The following is an 18,176-nucleotide window of genomic DNA, read 5'->3' as shown; positions in this document are numbered from 1 at the left end:
AATGGATGATTGTTGACACTTTATGCACAAAATTTATCTCAATTGACCGTCCCGGACTCAAATGTTATGGTTTGCAGTCAATTGGATCTCCCTCACTCCAACGATCTTCCCTCTGAGAATCGATGCTGCAGCCCAACTGTAAATTCTGTTCGCAACCATTGCTCCTCTAATGTTATTCCAATGCATTTTCACAAGACTAGCAATGGCCGTGAAGAGTGCCCACCCCAAAGCAGCATTCTAAAACCAGGAACAGAATAGCGAATGGCCCCTCGCCTAAAGTTATAACGTCTGCATTCTTGGCACATTTCGGAAAATTAGGAAGTATATTGTCTTCGATTTTATTCACATGTCCACTCTGTGTCACTTTCAGAATTGCCTCTGAGAAATCAGTTGCCAGTGGTGAACCCTTCTGGAATACCTGAGATGAGAAGAAAAAAAAACACGACAAGTGAAGGTGTTTTAGAAATGGACTAAAGATGGTAAGAATTCCAAGAAAATGAATTGAATTTGCTTTCGACTCTTGATCTTACAAAGCCGAAGCCACCTAGTTTGAAACTACGGTCCGAAGTGGTGTAGCCTTGGCAATACTTAGCGAGGAATACTTTGGCGTGTGGGGCGACGAAGAAAGCTGCTTTAATGTCACCCTGATTGAAAGCTCTGGGATATTCATCAATGGAGTCGATTTTACGAATATTTTCAGGTTTGAAGTCGAGGACATCAATCAGATATAGGTCTATGAATGAGTTATCATTACAGCTGACTGATGCATTTGTCTTGAGAAGATAGTCGAAATCCAGGTTTGATGGCTGGATTCTTGGAACTGTCATCAATGTACTTAATACAGCAGTAAAACTTGCTGCCACGACAACTACAACAGCGGTCCAGGCTGCCAGGACGAGCCTGGAAGCACCGTTTTCTATCCTTTCTCCTGAAAAATCAAAGATCTTTTTTCAGCGGGGAGAATTAGTTTGGGATCTGTGTAATGTAGCAGGCCGAACTGTCTTACTATATGAAAAGGACACGACACTGACTGAAAACCACAGGATGGAGCTGATCAGATGAAGAAAATGTCTTCTAGGGAATTCGGTGTTGCCTGCAGCATATTCACTCAGCCAGATGACGGCTCCTGTTAGGAGACTCATGACTCCGTGTTGGATCCACACCTTCTTGGTGAAGGCTTTAAACGCGATGAATTCGGACTCTTTTATGCTCGGATCTTCTGTGACCACCGTCTGTAGACCAGAGTCAGTGTAGGGCTGTGTAAATACAACATATATGTATCGATCGGCCATTATTTCCGTGCCACCAACTGCTGCATCTAAGTTCTGTTATTCAGTTCATGAACCATTAGCGATTCTTTAAAGGAGCAACATCGCAACAAATGCATTTAGAGATCGAGGTGGTACCTTGTTGTGAACTGCTGCCAACATTTCGTCGTAAGTTCCATAAAAGGGAAAATATTCGAAGTACAGATGATAAGGCAGCTGCTGTGCCGCGGCCTCAAAAACTTCGATAGAAAATCCACTGATCACCGTTCTGTTCAGGTGCGGATCATACAAAACCTTAACAAATTGGGGGAATGCACCCTTAGCTGGAATTCCTATTCTCAACGGTCTCTCTTTGCTGCCCATAGTCCATCCCTTTGGAACAACAAGTTCACCGCCTGGCCAGTAAATTGAACGCAATCCTGTCACTACTCCATCGCCTAATCTCATCTCTTTCCCACCGAGTTCGGTTACATCTGCCACGAAACCATATCCAGGCGACCAAAATGCTGCATCTTTATAGCTCCTTCCAATCACATTAATAATCTGAAAAATGGGCTTTCGCTTAAGTAAGCCGTTCTCGAAACTTATCCCTCCACTGAACCCTTCAAAATCACTTGACAGAATCTGATTCTCCAACTCTGCGGAATGATTAATCTTTCCTTCTGATTTTAGCACAGCATTGGCGATGACTCGAACTGTGTCATAAGCACGAAGAGCATATAAACTTGGGTTCGAGTTTTTCTGGATATTCTTTACTGTATTTTATCCTAAACCTCTTATGAAATTCTATAAAATGTTCATCGGTATCAACAAAATATGTCTTTAATCCAATCACACCTTGCATATTCTTTAAGGCATATAAATCAAGAGAATCAAGAACGTTTCCAATCTCATCTGATACAATCCACACATACTGTGTTTCCATCATTCCCAACAGATTCGCCTTCTCAAACATAATCCTGGCGAACTCGACAGAAGCCTGCATGACGACAAAAACCTTAACATCCATGTTTTTTAGCTTCAGCAGCTCATTTTCCATCAATGGTCTGGGGTCTAACAGAGAAGAAACAGAAGGGAAAGCTAAATGGTAATCGATGGATGAATCAACGGCCTGCAATGCATCTGAGAGGAGAGTTGTGGGCCTGTAATCTGCAGAGAAACGGTTTCCTTCTTCGTTTATCGTTATCACCTTTCGCCACCCGAAATAGCCGACGATTGCGGCAATGCTTTGCATTTTATAGTTGATGTAGGCACTAATCTGGATGAAGGATGAAGTACTATTTGATGGAGCTTGTTCTGAAACAGATGATGTAGGAGATATGGAAATGATGGGTATGCTGCTGCCAGTATGTTTATGGAACTGTGAAACAAATGTTGCTTCTTTCTGTGTTAGTGTTCCAAGGATGGCATCAACATGCTTGTGGCTTATAATCTCAATGGCTGGATTTTGGATAACAATATATATAAGCATTTGGAAATGGAACCATTCAGTTCATAAAAACTAAAAAGCAAATTTATTTTTGGGATAATATAATAAATAAATATGACTTTTTAAATTTCACAAAATATTAAACTAGTTCTATATTAGGATATTTGACAAAATTTGTAAGACATACAACAGATGGTATCAACCGATTATCCATATAATCACGTACGTTAAAGTTGATTTATGTCAACATTATTAATGAATAATGATCGAAGTTTATCAGTACCCGCGGAAGCTGCAGAGTTCCCATGCGAATCTCTGAAATGCAAAGCAAAGTGATCTGAGCAATGGCGGAGGTCATTTACAGCCATTTCAATGGCCGTCTTCTACTCTCTCCCGACTCTGGAGTTCCGATCAATCACAACCCCGAGACTCCCCTTCAATGGAACACATGATGATGTATGATCACTACTGATAGATGATGATAAAAACCAGACAAAACTAGAGAAGAAAACCAACACAGAAACCATGTTGTTTGTTGCTTTTCCAATACTTCTGATCAATATCACTTGAATTTCTTGATGAGGCTGAGAAAATGAACACCAGGGTTGACTTTTGAATGATGTCGCGACTTCGTCAAGTTGTTTTATAAATGGTACGAAGTTTTATTCAGGAAATTCATTGATCTTAAACAATCAAGAACCACCATTTTCGGAGGCAGCATAGCTGAAGTAGGCTACAGTTGGGGGGGTACTGTCTAAACTTTTAGTTCAAAGAACAAAAAGCTTGTTTAGATTTTAGTGTGAGATGGTCTATTATAAACCATGGATAATAATAAAATCATATTTTCGAGTTCTTACATTTTATTTTTGTTTTACATTTCTTAGCAAAGATGGTTGGATTTTTCCTCGAACGTGACATAAATCTAGTGAAATCTTTTGAATATATCAGTCGATTCCAAGAAAACTGGGAACGAAGAAAAAAATACCATCGACTTTCGATTTGGCTATATTTTTTCCGTTGACCTGACTGGTATTTGGTTAGATGTTAATCAAAGTTAAGTAATTTTGAGGCCAAGTGAGCACTGTGGTTAGGTGCAGTGCAGTGCAATGAATAAATGGTATATTGGGGCACACTTATTTTAAAAGAAATATATATAGTTGTTTAAAAAACAAAAATATAGTTTTGTTACTGATTTATTTTATCAAGAAGCATATTCAAGTGAATATTTAATTACTCCGGCCTAACACAATAAAACCAAATTAATTTCTATAATCCACTCCCATTATTTAATAAGTAGCTAATACTTTTATGATCACGTTGTGTATGTATAAATATTTGAAAGATATAGTTCTAAAGTCATAGTGTATCAATTTTAATTAAAAAAAATTGATTAAAAAATACAAGATTTGTTAATATTCATAAATAATATCAATATAAGATCCAAGATTTAACAATATTCTTGAAAAATAATAGATTTAATGTATTTTTTGTTATATGAGTTTTTTTAGGATCTTACAAATAGATAAATTCATTATAATTTCTTAAAATATATTGATATAAGATCTAAATTGTTAATATTCTTGAGGAATATTATTAAAGATATAAGATGTATCAAAGGTTATTGACTTAATTTCAATGCTCTTGAAGAAACATGATCTATTATTTGTCGTTATTTCTCATGAATAATGATTTTATATTCAATGATAAACTACATATGCTGTTGAGTAAAAATTATGAATGTGCGACAATAAGACTGTAACATCATCCACTGAAAAAAAAAATATATATTAAACAAACTGAAGTGATACCGTCATTTATAACGGGAAACGAGAATGAAGGTAACCTATGCAGCGTGATGATGGCAGTAGTTTGATTTATGATGATTTGAGTCATTTTTTTATTTAATTATTAAACTAATTTATTTTGGTATATATTTTAGCTTTAGAAACTATAAGAATCTTGATTTTGATTTTAAAAAAATTTATTATTGTATTTCTAATATATTTACTTAAGTGTGAAGTTGTTAACTTAATATAGAAACTAAAATTCGAATTTAGTCAAACTGAAAATCTGGCGAGCTTCAGTGTTTTGATGATATCTCATAGCCCAGCGATGCAAATGACTACCCACCAAAACTATTGCACACTAAACTCAATTTGAGACAAGTCGTATTGAGGTTTGTTGGGCTAAATCGAATGTTATCTAAGCAAATTGGTAGTTGCAATACCAAACTGATTGCAACAAAAACAATAATCAGTTGAGCATAAGCGGTTGTGATATTTTGGTCAATCTGATCAGCTAGATTATCCAAATGGAATGAGTCAATATATATTACAAAGCTAAGATGATGATCTACAAATCATCTGCACAAGTCAAAGTCTGAATTAAAGTTTAAGATGATGATAAATGACAATAAAAATACTAGTTATGCACAGACTGAAATCTGCAAGGTCGATTTCAGCATACGTCATCATATTAATTCAGTCTAGCTGACGAGCCAAACTGAATTACCAGTCTAGCTGACGAACCCAACTGATAGCAGACCTCGAAATACGTTAGGCTCGGGAAAAGTGGCTAGCAAGACGGAAATGACTGTTTCAATATTAGAAACATCTTCAATATCAAATACAAGCTTTTGGAGGGCATTCAAAGCATGAGCATCCTACATGAAGAATTAAGCTAGAATGAGAGCAAGAACAAGCGTGATGATACATTTGAGATATACATACACTGTAAATGATTAAATCCTCACACACAATCATTCACATATACATAAGAGTTGAGCTTCGAGTTTGGATGAGTGAGTCTTCACACAAAGACATCAAAGATTATGTTTATAGACTTGGCATAGGAGACATAAACATTATACATATTGCGAGGTTGAGACCTATAATCGAGAGTGTGCTAGGAGTTTCTATTAGACAATCGAAAAGTCTTAAGTCGAAATGGGTTTCTACAAGGAGTTGTATAAATCAAAATCTTCTACTGGATCGTTTCTTAGGAGAAGAAGGGGTTACATAAGAGTTGTTAATCTCCGAACATCTATAGACAAATTCGTGTATATTTATTTATTGCGTTTATTTACTTACTACTGTTTTTAATATGCATTATTTAAGCATTTTTATGTGTCATTCAAACACCAAAATATTACATATCAAGTGTTTGATAAAACGCTTCAACCAAAAACGTTTTTACATATTCAACTTGCATATCTTTTAAATACTTCACCAAAATGTTTAATCGGTTTCTAAGAATGATTATTTTGAATGTCTTCGACTTGGTTTGAAAACCAAAGTTGATTTAATTAATCGGTGTTCAATATTTCATTAATCGGGCTATTGTAACTTAATGATTATCCATCAATCGATCATATCACTGCTCTAACATTTCTCGAGTTTTTATGGTGATTAATATATTTAAATAAATTTTTAAAAAAATTAACATGTGTTCTGATTTGATTCACATAAAAAAATTTTAAAACATAAAATAATTTATCATTTTTGTGAATCTATTATATTAATCGATAAATTGCAAGAGACATTGCATCAATCATGAAATTGGTGATGAATTTTCTAATTTGGGATTTTTTATTTAAGCTCATATCTTATTTTACTTGTAAGTAGATGTAAAATAAGCTAGAAGCGTGATCGACAAATTAATTCAATGAATACAATTTGGATAATGTTATTCATGAAAAATAACATATATATTAGATGAGATTTTAACAAACTACGTGTTATCTCATAAATTTTGGGATCGAAATGATATAATTATCGATTATTATTTTTCTCCCGATATGTTTTTTGCTATTATGCAAAATATCAAGTATTTAAAGTATAATTGTAATGATTGCCAATAAAATGATTGAAAAATATGACATATGATCATATTTTAACTCAAAGCTTCTAACCCATAGTCGGTTATGAGAAAATATTTTTAGTTGTCATGGATGAATTGACTTTATAGTGAAATATATAGAAAATGTTGGATCAATTTTAATTTATATGGGCTTGTATGTGAATAATTATATGTTGTGGGTTGTCTATTAAGTTAAGTCCAAAATAAAGTGATCAACTAAAGTTTCGGGTTATTGGGCTTTAATGTATCTAATGGGTTGTGGGCATTTAATGTGTAGAGACATAAGTGTAATTTCTGTTTTTATGATGGGCTAAAACAGAAATATCAGAAGATATTGATAACATTATCTATACATATGGGTCATGGTCCTCAAATCTCGCGTTATCACTTTCATTATTCTCTCCCCCATTAAGAAAATAGTTTTGAAGAGAAAATTAAAGGATTCTCTCAAGGAAAGAGCGCGTAGATCTGAAAGATCAAAGCACGTTCTAAAGAATTCAGGATTATGACTTCAGGTACGCTTCCGCTTAAGTTTTTCAGTCAAATTCTTAATGATTTAGCATGTTGGATTCTGCGGTTTATGGATTTTCCCCAACAGAAAAATCATTAAGATTTGATGTGTTAAATAGAATTAAATTCAACCTCTAAAACTATGATTTCAATAGAGCAACATATAATTATACGCTTTAAAATTATCATGGTACATGTGATATATTCGGCTTAATACCCTCAAAGAGTTTCCTAAAATGGTCAAATATTTATAATTATGTATTGAACATTTCCTATCAGGAATATATGTTAATAAGCTATAGTACAAAGAAGATATACTCAAAAACTGTTATATTTTATCATGTGTTGATGATTGTTTGATCATTTAATGTTTGAAGATGATGAAAAAATATTTGGTATCGAAGTATCATATCTAAGCACAATTTATGCATTGTCATATCTCAAAAAGTACAATAGTGAGATTCTGGATTTTGATGAACAGATTATCAACAATTAAAGATAATGTGATTAATCTTCTTACAAAATTATCATCTGCATCAACTTTTGACAAATCAATATACAAGATCGAAATGCGGCAGCTTAATATTTTCAAGTGATGCTTACAATAGGGGGAGCAATCAAAGTTGTACCATTTTCTCCTTCGTCTATGATTTTTCCCACACAGTTTTTCATAACAAAGTTTTTAATGAGTCAATTATAAAATAACGAGAGATATAATTATCTTTTTTCTTTACTAAGATTTTGTCTCAATGAGTTTTTCATTGTAATGTTTTAAAAAAAGTATCTATTATTGTATTCTTTTTTCTTCGCTCATATTTTTCTCATAGAGTTTTACTGTCAATATTTTAATGATGTAGCATTTGAGTCCCAATGAATTTACCAAGCATTCATCCTGCCAAATAGATAAGTTGACGATTCAGTTGTTGTGCAAATAATCATTTGAGATGAAATGTTATAAATATATTCTCGTTGTAGATTATTATTCATATATACTTATATTTGAGAGATTTGTGATCATGATAAATATATCAAAATAATATTTATAAAGATTTGTATATAACAATTTTACCCTATTAATAAGGTGATTGAATCCAATAAAAATTAGACATGAATATAGATTTATTTTTCTTATGTGAATTCTCAATATTCATATATTTCTATGACTCTCTATTACTCTTATGTATAGTTTGATATATGGGATAAGAGAGGGATTGATAAATAATTCTCCTTATCCCACGTTTGGTACTTTTTTAGAAAGCCCATGTGATAAATAATTTTATACAAGGATAATGTATCCCTTTTATGACATGTGATAATTTTAATCTAATGATAAAAAAACACCACAAATGACTTAATTGTCCTCAATATATAAAAATCTTAAACACTATCGTTCTCTCATTTCACCGCTTCATCAAATAAATATTTTTATTTATTTTTATATATTATATATTATGATCATTATATAAATGAACTCGAGATAATTATATAAATGATTTTTATAAATCTCAATAAAATTATTAATATCACTCGATTAATCTTAAAAGTTGATATTTGACTTGACTCACAAAATCAAGGGCTCAATTATCATATTAGATAATATATAAAATTAGGTAAAAATAAATAAATCATGCAAGCACTGTCGGCGCATGAACAGATAAGAAATATGAACTCAAACAACAACTTTGAAATTATAAAATTTATTATGATAAGGTTAATTTTTTGTCATTACAATCTAATATATAAATTTAATCACTCTTATTAAAATCATACCAAACATTAAATATAATATCAAACATCTTATATATCATTAACTTATCCTTATATTATATATCACATGTTTATCCTATTATGTGTACCAAAATATACCTTGTTATTTATAACATCTACATTATTATATGTTTATACTATACAACTTTCATACGATATATCGGGTCGGATTATCTTAAAGACCAGGCCCGTGCCCGTCTTCCAAAATCCAGCCCGCCAAACGAAGGCTATTCTATCTTCTGCACTTCCAGCTAAATGCAGTTCTGATTTCTGAAGAGATTGAACAAAATGATTGATTCGAAGAATTAATATAGTTGGAGAATAATTATAATTATTCCCATAATTCATCGAATGGCTTTAATTCATTCTTCGAATTCACCACAAATTTGTTCTTTTCACGGGAAACCCATATCGCGTAACTTCGTTTTGCCAACATTGTCATTATCTTTTCCATTGTACAGCACAAGATTGCCAGTGAACTTTGCAGCAAAGACTGAACCGAATGGAGGCGAAGCGGGTCGAAACAGTACGGAGGCGATTGCTTATGGGTCTCCCAGGAAACGTGCGGCATCGCCCGCGGCCAATGAGGAACCGGAGAAGGAATATTCCGATGATATGAGTGACAAGAAGGCCGATGGAGATGGTGATACGTGGGTGGATTGGGAAGACAAGATTTTGGAGGATACTGTACCACTCGTGGGATTTGTCAGAATGATCCTTCACTCTGGAAGGTATGATATTTCCTTCTCCTCTTTTATGGGAGCTTCCATTTATTATACATAGGTATATATTTTTTAACAAAAAATTTATGATAATGAGCTATGGTGCTATATTTAGTTTTTTTTTGGCGGCTAGAACTGCTATTTATAATGGTAGGAAATTTGATTGATTAGTTCTGACACCTATTGGGATTCCAAGGTTTTTTTTCTTTGGGGTATTCCTCGAAGGAACAAGCCCTCAAAAAATCGGAGTATGCCACTTATAGACGACAAGCACACGGTATTCTTTAGGAAAAGGCGAAAAAATAGCTTGCTATTGATATTCTAAAGTTGTCCTGCTCTGTACATCCTTTTGATATTGTAGAATAATTGCAATGATTGTAATACTTTTACAAACATACAATTTTCCACCTCGGTTGGTGGACGGAGTGCAACATTTTTTATAAGAGTTGTGGAGGGCAAACTCAATTCTTGTACTCGTAGGATGTTAGGTTGAGCAGATTCAAATTCGGCATTTGTCCAACGCAAAGATTCTAAATTTGTATTGTGAATTTCATCAAGCCAGCGAATTTAAAAAATGCTTATGGGCCTATAATTTGTATTATTGTCTCGAGATTTATGCTCACGTCCTGTCTTTCGAAGACGAGGATTTTGGCAGTCGTATTGGTTGAGATTGAAGTTGTTCAATTGCTTGATGCTTGAGCTTAGTGCCATGCTTCAAGTTATAAGAGTATAAAGTCTGAATTATGAATTTGATTTCAAGTTGGATCTCATTTTGATTTCTGCGTGTGATATGTATATGTGGCTTCCACTGATTCACCACACTTGTGATAACTGGCGAGAGTGTGCGAGTTTGTAAAGCTTTTGCTTTACATTAAGTTTGGTTATTCACATTTTTATTAACTAAACTTATTTATTAATTTAATTTTTTGAAGATACGAAAGTGGTGATAGGTTGAGTCCAGAACACGAGAAAACAATTCTTGAGAGGTTGCTTGCTTATCATCCAGAATATGCGAAGAAGATTGGATGTGGAGTTGATTATATCACGGTTGCTTTCTCTTCCCATCTCTCTGTGTTTGCTGTTATAGGGGCAAACTTACGATAACAAATAATGATATATACTTTTCAATATCCATGTGGAGGAATTCTCTAAATTTATTTGATGTCATTTTTCCTACAAAGCATGGTTATAAGTTTGTTTATTTGAATAGTTTGATACAGATACTGAGTATTGAAGATAGATGTTCTAGTTTTCATAGTTTTAAATTTATAATTTCTATTTCCATAGCATTTCCTTGTGAGAAACTAGCTTTTGCGCTTCCGGGATGCAATTATTTAAATAATAAGTAGAAGTATTCTGAAGGGATTCTGCTGTGCTTAACATTTTTTTTAAAAGAAGGATCACTTGTGCTTCAACCATCATCAACTGATCATTGTGAAATTATGCATGAGATACTTGATAACTTGCCATCTTGTCTCGTGTACCTTGTTTCTGACTTCTGAAGCATATGATGATACATTTAGGTTACTTTTTCGTAAAGGTGCAACTGATAATTGCCACTGAATGTCTACTACATTTTAATACAAATGAACTTTGAAAAATGTATTGCATGGACAAGGGGAAACAACGGGAGCTACATCGACAACAGTGTATTTTTCTTCTTATTTTCGTTAGTCTTTGTCTGCTGTCATTAAAAGTGTAGCTTAAAGAGAGTGAAAAGTGGTTCTTTTGACGGTCAGAATTAAATTACTGTAAGATTTTAAAGGTACTGTCTTAATTATATAATAAACCTGTTAAGCTAGATAATCGACATGTGAAAAACTGGTAACTTTACTGAATGCCTTCAATTTCAATGAAAAGTAGAGTTAACACAGGGAATGCATGAAACTAAGACTTCCTTTTGGGATCATTAGAGTCAAATAGTTGCATTCTTCTTATCTGAGAGTTCCACACACACTTAGGCATGTATTTCTTTGGTGCTTCAATGTCGGTAGGTAATTGAAATGCAGATATTTTCCCATCTACTTCACAGATTGGGTACCATCCTGATTTCGGAAGCTCGAGATGTTTATTCATAGTTCGAAAGAATGGGGAATTGGAGGACTTCTCCTATTGGAAATGCTTGAAGGGTCTGATCAGAAAAAAGTATCCCCTGTATGCAGATAGTTTTATTCTTAGGCATTTTCGGAGGCGTAGACGTAATGACTGAAAGGAAAGCTCATAAACCAGTACTTGCCTAGTCCGCTGTGTCAAGAAATTTTTTGTCTAAAACTCTTGTATTACATGTTACACTCGAAGAACTTAGTCAATGGATGATTGTATCGATTTAAAATAGCTGCTTCCTGTATAAACTTTAGCACTCACTTATTTGACAAAATACATTATTTGTATTGTTTGTTGTAAGAGACAATCTTGAATTTGACCTCTGAATATGGCGCAAAAGCACGAGCTGGATCAAATGTTTGATGTATGGGTCGAGACTCGAGAGAGTAGATTGATTTGCTTTCCCTCTTGTGCATCTTCTGTACTGATATTTCTCGCAATATAAAAATGGGCTTCTTTAATCAGAACTCTTATGCTCCCTCCGTCTCAAATACAAAGACTACAATTTTTTCATTTTTTTTCCAAATATATAATCCAATTTTTATATTTAATATTATTTTATTTATTCTTTTAACAATCTACCTGTATAATTAAATACATTAACTACTTATCATATTTTTTTATCTTATTAAAATATTCAATAAATGTGGGTAGAATTGAAAATTTATTTCTTACATTTATTTTTCAATAACTCTGAAAACACACACAAATCTAAATATATGAAACAGATAAATATATAGCGAGCAGTACCATGATTCTGTGTTCTTTTGTTGATGATGATTTTGGGGTAGCAAAATCTAGTTTTGAAAATTGAAATTAAAATATTATAAGAAAATAATAACCATGGTAGTTTGAAAATTAAATATATTTCACTTATTTTTCTTGAGACGAATATTGTTCATATTCAAAAAAAAAAAAAAAAAACTTTTTTGAGATGGTCTCATGAGTTATTTGTGTCACTCATGAAAAAGTATTATTTTTTATACCCAGAATTGACTCATCTCACGAATAAAGATTTGTAAAACCGTCTAACAAGATACATACTTCATATTCAAAGTACACATTATAAGATAAAAACAAAGGGGTGCAAAAAAAAATTTATTTGGTGATTTTTTTTTTGTAGAAATTAATCAAATATTATTTTATTTTATTTTGTGACTATAACGGCTTCGAATAAAAAATTATGGAACGTACATACGTGTCTATTTTATAATTAATCAAGGGCTTTCAAATGTTTGGGTCAAATCCAATAATTTGAACTCAAGCGCATAATAACATTCTTTATAATTAAATCATTAGTGACGAAAAAAATGGAACACCAAAGCCAAATCGAAGCCAAGTGTCTATTTTTGGTAATACGGTTTGGTACCAGTACCACGAAGTTAGTCAATTGGGTAAAAGCTAACACTGTCGGAATTCACCTGTTTTTTTTGGCTAAGACAAAGAACTAATTTTATGTCATTTATATCTTCTCTGTTTCTATTGTATCTTAGTAATTAAGATACCAAAATCATGTTAGAATCCAAATCAAGTGGATTGTTTATGTCGATATCGATCCAAACAAGACACAAGTTAAGTTATAGAAAAAATAAAGAAACAGATAATAAATATAAAGAAGAAATCCAAATTATTTTTTGATATGGATAAAAGAAATTCCTATGTTATGTTATTTAAGTCTCGACTACGAGTTGATTTGATTGATTATATATTGTCATATAAACGATAAAATATTATCAAAAACATGCAAATATTAAAGACCGATTAGATAATACAACACTTGAATAAGGGAATGTTTCGAAATTATTATTCGATTTTCTAATAATTTTATGTTTACTTATTTTCGTAATATGGCTTCACTTGTTCGTTAAATGTTTTAAGAGTAAATTTAAATAAAAACTTAGAATTAAGGAAGGTCGTCACTTCAGTTTATGGGGCACATTGATTTTTTTTTTTCTGATTTTTTTTTTGTTTAGTTTTGAATTTTCTTTTGGATTATAACTATTAACTACTAATTACTTACACTAATGAAAAGAACATGAAAACTTAAATAAATAAAATCCGATAAGCATTAATAAATATTTGGTTTAGTTGGCCGAATAAGCAATCATTTATGTATCACAGTGTCGTGTGTTGGTTGTTCTTTCAAATGACGCCAACTACGATTTTGTCAAACTTGAAAGGTCACTTTCGAAACAAAATGTAATGATATTTTTATCCGTAATTAAATAATATGCATTTATTTATTAAAAATATATATTTAAGATATTGCATAGAGAGGAAAATTATTTAGTTCAAATTTTTAGAAATAATTAGAGATGTTAAAATGAGTTAGTTTATCGGTTATTATGTTTTATCAAATAAGTAGGTTGAATTAGTAATCGACAAATTTCTCAATTTTTGAGAATATATGTACGTTTTCTCTGCGTCGTCTCGCCTAATGGTGAGTTGTGAGTCGATCGACCCATCTCACCCCGTCAAATTAGATACAAAATTGGTTAAGCTCGTTTGTCCGTCAGTCCGTCCAACCATCTAAAATAAATAAATAGATATCCTTGATTTTAGTGGTTTGATGTGTCTAGAAGTAAAATTTGTTTGAATTCATTTCACATAGAATACATGCATAATTAAATTGTTGATGAATCCAGATGTCGCCGATACCACCTCATTTTTAAAAAATTAAATAAAATATAATAATAATAATAATAGTAGCAATGAGATGGTTAATTAATTATTTTGATGATATAAAATTTATATAATTGAAAAACATTATAAATAGTATTTAGATTAATTTTTAAATATAAATTATTACTTTAGGCCTTTACCAAATTTTTAATTACTTTTGGATGACGTTTCTTTTTGAAGTATATTTGAAATCTATTTTTATTAATTATTAAAAATTAAAAAGTGTGAATTTTTTTGTGATTCCCTTTTTCGATAAGTTTGGAATACGATCACTTTAAAATTAAGGATATCATATTTAATTCTTTCTTTTGACTTTTTCCTTTTCCAAAAAGCAGCAGTTATGTTGTGCCGGACCATAAATTTTCACTTATTAGCCAAGGCTTGACCTAACAAACTTGATTTATACGGTCAAGGGACGGACAAATTCTCAACCATTTAGTTCTTAAAAATTCAAAACTATTTTTTAGCTTCATATCTTCTGCGCGAAACAACAATTATATTAATTTATATTTTATTTATAGATGAATACACGCGTTTTGTTTAATTAAATTATATAAATATTGCCTCCATAAAACATCCGAGTTGGTGGAGTAAGTGATCAATGTCCATGCGTTCGATTCTCCTTACCAACATCTTCTCGAACGAGCTTGTTACACATGGTTTGTCTAGTTCGGTGTATCTGACTAACGTGATTCGTAAGATACTGTGTTAATCTTAAGGTTTATTCAATGCGTACCGGAAGGTAATGGATGCAAGTTCTCACATCATCTAAAAGAAAAATTGATATAAATATATGGATAATTTGATATCTGTTAGAGCGTAATAATTGTCTATGAGAGGAAAAAAATCGAAACATGATGTTTGAGTTGTTGTGTAGTTTAAAAGATTTGAATTACACCGTTCCTACCAGTTATAACTTTTGATAAAACGACAAACAGTCAGTCGTCTAATATATAATGTACTTACAAGAGATGTTTGATAGACCAATCTTGCATGAATCGAAGTCTAGCAAAGAACAAGAAGGTAAGAATCTCAACTTTCAATGATTCTTGTAATTTTCTGTGTAGATTTGGACTCGTTTTTCTATGATTGTCGTAAAAAATTCATAATTTTACGACCCTAGAAACTCTCATAAATCATGTCGTAAGATAATATATTAACTTAATTTTTAATAATAGAATAATTTTTAATAATACTCAATCACGTGCGTTGCCTTGAGTTAATGCTTGAACCTTCACGACGCAACACTTGTGATTAGTCACCACAAGAAATTATTATTCTATATGCGAGGGAAGTGGAACTGTTCGACGGTTCTGTCAAAGTAAAACCTACGGACAAAAATTAAAATTATTTTTTAATTAATATACGTTTTGACTGATAAGATATTAATTGTTAAATATTTTTATTTTGTTCAAAATTAGAATAAAATTCTATAAATGTCATCTATATATTATCGATAAATTAATACATATATACGTATAACATGAGGATTATATATTATATAGGATATTACTTTAAAAGGCTCTATTGTGTGCCATTTTTTTTTTCTTAAATAACCTTCTGTCGTATACTTAAATACATATGAGAGAAATGATGGTTGTCTGAGTTTGTTAAGTAGGTGAATTCTTGATTAATTATCAGGAGTTCAATTCTTCCTATTAACACTTTCTCATGCGACAACTTTATTGCACAATGCACATGATTTTTTCAGTAAATTAAGTTGACATGATTAGTGTGATTTGCAAGACTATTACGTTAGGCCGATAATTTACTCATTGTATATCTAAGATAGTGATTGCGAGTTTCATCGTTGTTATAAAAAAAGATACATAGGAGATGGTTATTATTATATATATATTTTTTTTTACAAAAAATAGTGGTTTCATTGACCAAAAAGTTCATCTATAAATGATTAATAGAATGATGTATGATTTTATTAATCTGTTAAAAAATCCAAATGTTGGGTGATTAATGATATTATTATTTAATATATTATCATTGGTATCAAAATGACGACTTAAAGTGTTGATTAAGTATGAACGTCTTTTAGTAACTATATTAGTCACAAACAAGGATGATAATTTTTCCCGTGCGCTGGAGGTCTTCAGAAAACCCGAAACTTGGTTTTCAGGTATGGATTCCGTTATGAGATATTTCAAATCCCAAATGCAAATTAGGGAATGATATGAGGATGTTATATTCATTCCCGAACTCGTCTCGATAATAATAATAATAACAATATAATAGATTTTCGTAACACTTAACAAATCAGAAAAAGAACTCAACTCTCAAATCTCGTTCACGATCCAACTCATCGTCCCCATTATAATGATATATTTTCATTTTTTGTTTATTCAACCATGAATTATTAATGTTCATATTGTTTAGTAATATTAATATTTATATATGAGATTATCGTATCAATATTAATGTTAAGTAAATTTGAAGACTATTTGGGTCAACTCAATCAATATTTGAAGTAACGATAACAAATGTAGATGGAGATGGAGATTTAATCTCCACATGGTCGAGGATGCGCGGATGAGAAACCCTCTTCTCCCCATTGTCATTCCTACTAGACTACTTGAAACAAAAATATGAATTTAATACCCACAAGGTCGAAGATGAGGATTTTCTAATTATATGGAACCGAGGATGGAATACCCACTTTAAAAAAAACGGGATTGAAACGGAGATAAAGACGGTTTTTAGATCATCTATAGTCACAAAACAAACATCACATACAATAACCCTATTGTTTAAAATATTAAGTTAATATCATTATATATACATTTTACATAATTAAAATATTATATTATTTAAATTTCAATAATCGATTATTAAAAAATTATAATTAATTATTTTTCCATTTTTTTATAGGGGCAAAACATGCACATATATTTTTGTTTCCAAACGTAATCTTATTATATATAAAAATTAAAATATATCGAATTCTCGAAATGAAAATTACTGGAAAATTTACGAAATTATTTAAGTTATTAAAAAACAGTTTGTTGAAAAACATAACATTTGCCACGATTACAACTACATTTATGTAGATTGCTCCTCGCCAAATTAATGAACCTTTACACTGTGGAGCAATTAGGGGCTAACATCGGCTATCGTCAACCTCCACAGACACCCACACACGTGTGTGTATATATATATATATATATTCACTTTTCTGGGATATTTATTTAAAACAAACACCGAAAATTACCTTCTCGCTCTTTTTTTATGGCAAAAATTTGTGTGAGACGGTCTCACGGGTCGTATTTTGTGAGACGGATCTCTTATTTGGGTCATCAATGAAAAAATATTACTTTTTATGGTAAGAGTATTACTTTTTATTGTGAATATCGGTAGGGTTGACCAGTCTCAGAGATAAAGATTCGTGAGATTGTCTCACAAGAGACCTACTTTTTTTTAAATCTAACATATTTAACTGTTATATATATCCAAAATCAATCAAATTAAACTACATTAAATCACTCCTTATAAATCTACGAAAAAAAACAATCTTATTTCAAACATTTATAATTGAATCTCGAACTCGAGACGACGCAAGTAATTCATGTAAATCAGATGGATGTTGTGAATATCCTCACCAAAAATTGTGAGAAATTTCCCAATCAGATTTTGTCATGGGGCCACACTCGAAGCACAAAAGGACAAAAGTAAGACACACAACTAACAAAAAATCCGACAGTTGATTGAATGATACGTGGACGGTTGGGATGAACCCACTTCGCCGATTCTCATTCATTTGAGAGGTAACTCAACCCGCCTACTTAAATATGATTGGTCCACGGTTCCTGCCCAATGGGCCCCGCATGG

At 31.8% G+C, this 18,176-nt stretch overlaps 1 protein-coding gene and 2 pseudogenes across 1 annotated transcript; 1 reads left to right on the top strand and 2 right to left on the bottom strand.

Moving 5' to 3' along the window:
* LOC140961140 (glutamate receptor 2.7-like) lies at window positions 1-3,571 on the bottom strand (annotated as a pseudogene).
* A 5,446-nt stretch (window positions 3,572-9,017) lies between these two features.
* LOC140960769 (protein DCL, chloroplastic-like) lies at window positions 9,018-11,984 on the top strand. Its single transcript, XM_073419040.1, has 3 exons — window positions 9,018-9,563; window positions 10,487-10,601; window positions 11,587-11,984. The coding sequence occupies exons 1-3, from the start codon at window positions 9,184-9,186 to the stop codon at window positions 11,761-11,763; spliced, it is 672 nt and encodes a 223-aa protein (XP_073275141.1). The 5' UTR covers window positions 9,018-9,183; the 3' UTR covers window positions 11,764-11,984.
* Window positions 9,770-9,899, bottom strand: LOC140962206 (U5 spliceosomal RNA; annotated as a pseudogene).
* Window positions 11,985-18,176: the final 6,192 nt, after the last annotated feature.

The sequence above is a fragment of the Primulina huaijiensis genome, chromosome 16, assembly GCF_012295235.1.
Source record: "Primulina huaijiensis isolate GDHJ02 chromosome 16, ASM1229523v2, whole genome shotgun sequence".
NCBI classification, from domain to species: domain Eukaryota; kingdom Viridiplantae; phylum Streptophyta; class Magnoliopsida; order Lamiales; family Gesneriaceae; genus Primulina; species Primulina huaijiensis.
This window is presented reverse-complemented; position numbering and strand designations above follow the sequence as displayed.